This window comes from Gossypium arboreum, chromosome 1 (genome assembly GCF_025698485.1).
Source record: "Gossypium arboreum isolate Shixiya-1 chromosome 1, ASM2569848v2, whole genome shotgun sequence".
NCBI lineage: Eukaryota > Viridiplantae > Streptophyta > Magnoliopsida > Malvales > Malvaceae > Gossypium > Gossypium arboreum.
The window spans coordinates 13,907,689-13,911,071 of NC_069070.1; the positions used below are offsets into that span (position 1 = coordinate 13,907,689).

General features: G+C 33.3%; 1 protein-coding gene across 1 annotated transcript; it reads right to left on the reverse strand.

Moving 5' to 3' along the window:
* Window positions 1–1,338: 1,338 nt before the first annotated feature.
* Window positions 1,339–3,047, reverse strand: LOC108482214 (peptidyl-prolyl cis-trans isomerase CYP26-2, chloroplastic). Its single transcript, XM_017785327.2, has 2 exons — window positions 1,989–3,047; window positions 1,339–1,856 (listed from the first exon to the last, which is right to left on the reverse strand). Exons 1-2 carry the CDS (start codon window positions 2,846–2,848, stop codon window positions 1,754–1,756), a joined length of 963 nt encoding a protein of 320 aa, XP_017640816.1. The 5' UTR covers window positions 2,849–3,047; the 3' UTR covers window positions 1,339–1,753.
* Between the last annotated feature and the right edge of the window lie 336 nt (window positions 3,048–3,383).

Here is a 3,383-nt window from a genome sequence, read left to right on the forward strand (position 1 = left end):
TTGCGTCTAATGGGTATTGTTACAACCTTTTATGAATCACCATATAGTAAAGTTTATATTAAAATCCTTGAAGGATTTAAAATGCTAGAAGCATATTGAAATTCTCGGGAAATTTTTCATTTATATGAATTGAAATAATTGAACATATGTGGCAAATTTGATTTAGTCAATAGTAGATGAAAGAGGATTATAAAATGACCCAAAATACCTATTTGTGTTTTTACATAAGAATCATGATTAAAGTATGTTATGATTATTGTTGAATCTCTTAAAGAGATCAAAATATATTTCCCCAAAATTTTCTCTCACTCATGATTTTCAAAAGAATGGTGGTATAAATGCTTAGCAATACATTCAAATAGTCATTTGAAAAACTAGTATTCAAGATTGAATATGTAGAATATGAGAAAGTATGTTATATTTTCAAGAGGGGGAGTAAATACACGTTGTACTCTTTTTCTCTTAACCGAGGTTTTGTCCCATTGGGTTTTCTTGGTAAGGTTTTTAATGAGGCAGCATATTATGCGTATTATAGATCGTGTACTCTTTTTCTTTCATTTGGTTTTTATCCCACAGGGTTTTTCCTAATAAGGTTTTAACAAGGCACATTATCTACCAATGGACATCCAAGGGGGAGTGTTATGAATATCTTATTAAGTGGATGCCCATCATGCTCAAGATAAAGTTTTAATGTACTTTAAATTCCAATAGTTATTAGAATTAGATCTCTACTTCTTTTATAATTCTTATGCTTATAAATAGAGACTCTGATGAAGCATTGTAATAATCTCTTTTGATTAATAAAGTTCATTCTCTGTTGCTTTCATATTTTCTTTGTTCTTTATTCTCTCCATCTCTCTTTATTTTTTAACATTTTTATATATTTTTTAATTTTTTAAAATTAACTAATTATTGACATGGTGTCCAAATGACAATTCAAGTATATACCATGTTAGCAAAGTTAACAAGTATTAATTTTTTTCATCCATTTTAAGTGATTTTACAAACAATGTGGTTAAAAGAGAGGAAAATTGAATGGATGACCAAAATAACTATTTTACAAAGTTGGAAAGCTAAAGAAATCATTACAACTTTTAATTATTATTGATGAATTTAGAGAGGATTTAGATATTAATATCAAATATTCATTATATAGCTCTAATCTACTTCTATATATAATAAACTCAAATTTGAATATCTATTATTTAAATTTACTTTATTTTTGTAGATAATAAATTTATATATCATAATTCATTATCTGCCTTACTTTTAAATTCTTTAAAACAAATTTAACATACTAAATTTGGGAATTTAACTCAACTACCTATGAACAATTAATTTTAATTTGAATAGTAATATTTGGATTTAATACAAATTCGATTTTATAAATTAAACATGTGAATTAAGACATTACTAGATAACCAAACACCCAAGCAAAGAGCGTGACTCTGCCTAAACTTGATGAGCTTTCTCTGTCTCTAATTCTACCCATTTGCTAACATACCAATATATTGTACACATTGTTAGCTAAATTCTTGCTGAGATCAAAGCCGGACTTTGATTTGGCAATTACCACACTAGAGCTTATGAGTTTATCAAAATTTGGGCAATTGACATTGATAGAATTTCATGGGGGTTTATTAGAGATACAATTGTAGAAATACTTGTATTTATCTCATAACCATAGAATTGGTCACCCTTCATTCAAAAATTGAAACAATATGAGAAAGCAAGCATGCAAAGGAGATTTGATTCAGTCCATCAAGCCACAGTTGTTGATTACCACCTTTGCGTAGGGGCGATTGAAGCCTCTTTCTGCCACAACAGCTCTTTTATCGCCTATTAGCTTGGCCACTCTGCTCACCAAACACAAAGCATCTATTTTTAGTCTAAATGGTCCCAACTCCCAAAGAAATGTTGAATCAACCTCTCTGAGGCAGATCACATTCAATTAATAAAATCAAATTGCTATGAGTTGGAAAGCATACCTGAAATAAGGAGAAGCAGTGTTCTCTTGAACAGTCTTGACTTGTCCAATTCTCTTTACAACCTCCATTCCATTCAACACTTGTCCAATTACGAGAGCTGAAGCATCCAGTTCTGGTGAATCCATGATAGAAATCACAAACTCTGTGCCATTAGGTTCGGTTCCAATCTCCTCTTCATCAATCTCCAGCTTCCCCTTTCGTGCAACCAACTTTAGCTTGGGAGGCGGCTTGGAGGGATCCCTTACCAGTATGCTCACTGTTCCAGCAGAGTTCTTAACTCCTGGACACTTTTCATACTCTCTCTCCCACTCCTCCCGCAAGTTTTCAACGGCCAGATTGCTTCCACTTCTATTGGCAAGCTCAGCATCAACACCATATGATCTCAACCCACCATGTTGCACGTAGTTTGGCATAATCTTAACGAACTCTTTTCGTCTGTAGCTAATTCCAGCAGCTCCACTAACTATACTACCAAACCAGGCTGCCCCTACCGGAACATCATCTCCATATAGTCCAATAATAATGCGACCAACGGGCTCTCCATCAATTGCTATATCAAGAAAAGCTCGTTTGGTAGGAACTTTGTTGCCGCAGTTAGGATTAGGGGTAGCAACATTCTCTTCCTCCTGTTGATTGTCGTTGGGTGAACTTTCTTCAGCCTTTGCCTTAGACTTAAGGGCTTGAGAACCTAAGAGAAGAAGCAGTGAGGAGTTGCTACAAATTGTAAGCTCTCGTCGGGAAATTTTGAACTGTTTCAGAATGGGAAAACAAGTGGAATGGAGCTGTGGGAGAGGGGCAGCTGAAGTTGGAGGTTGAAGTAGCTGTGGGGTGGATTGTAAGAATTTAAGATTCTGTAACATTTCTCTCTTTATTCACTGCGTTGGGCTCCTTTCTTTGAGGGGGTTGATTTTGCTTCACTGCCTCAGCAGAGAAGAATTTCTTCTACTACTTACAAAATTCTAATTGATTTATTGTTTAAAATAATATGATATGCTCTCCTTGCATAGATTCTTGAGGATAAGGAAAATGCTAAGTCAATCCATCTAATATGCAAATGCTTTATTTTTTGTGGTGCCTATTCCACAAACTACCAATAATAGGTTTTTCATGTTAAGCCTGATATCGCTATGGGCCATTTTTTTTTTAAACTATTTTAAGCCTACTCATACTTTATTTATTTATTTATTTTTATTACAAGGAGGCAAAAGGAAATAAAAAATCTTAACATTTGTCTTTTTTTTTCTCGTGTGATAACTATTGCTGCTTGTTTATTTAAAATGTAAATTGTAATGGAAGTATTAAATTGCAGTGGTTATTATAGTTCATCATTGCAAAAATTCTGTTGTAACAGTTCGTTTTTCAGTGGTGTTGAAAATAGTTGTTTAGGGACCATAA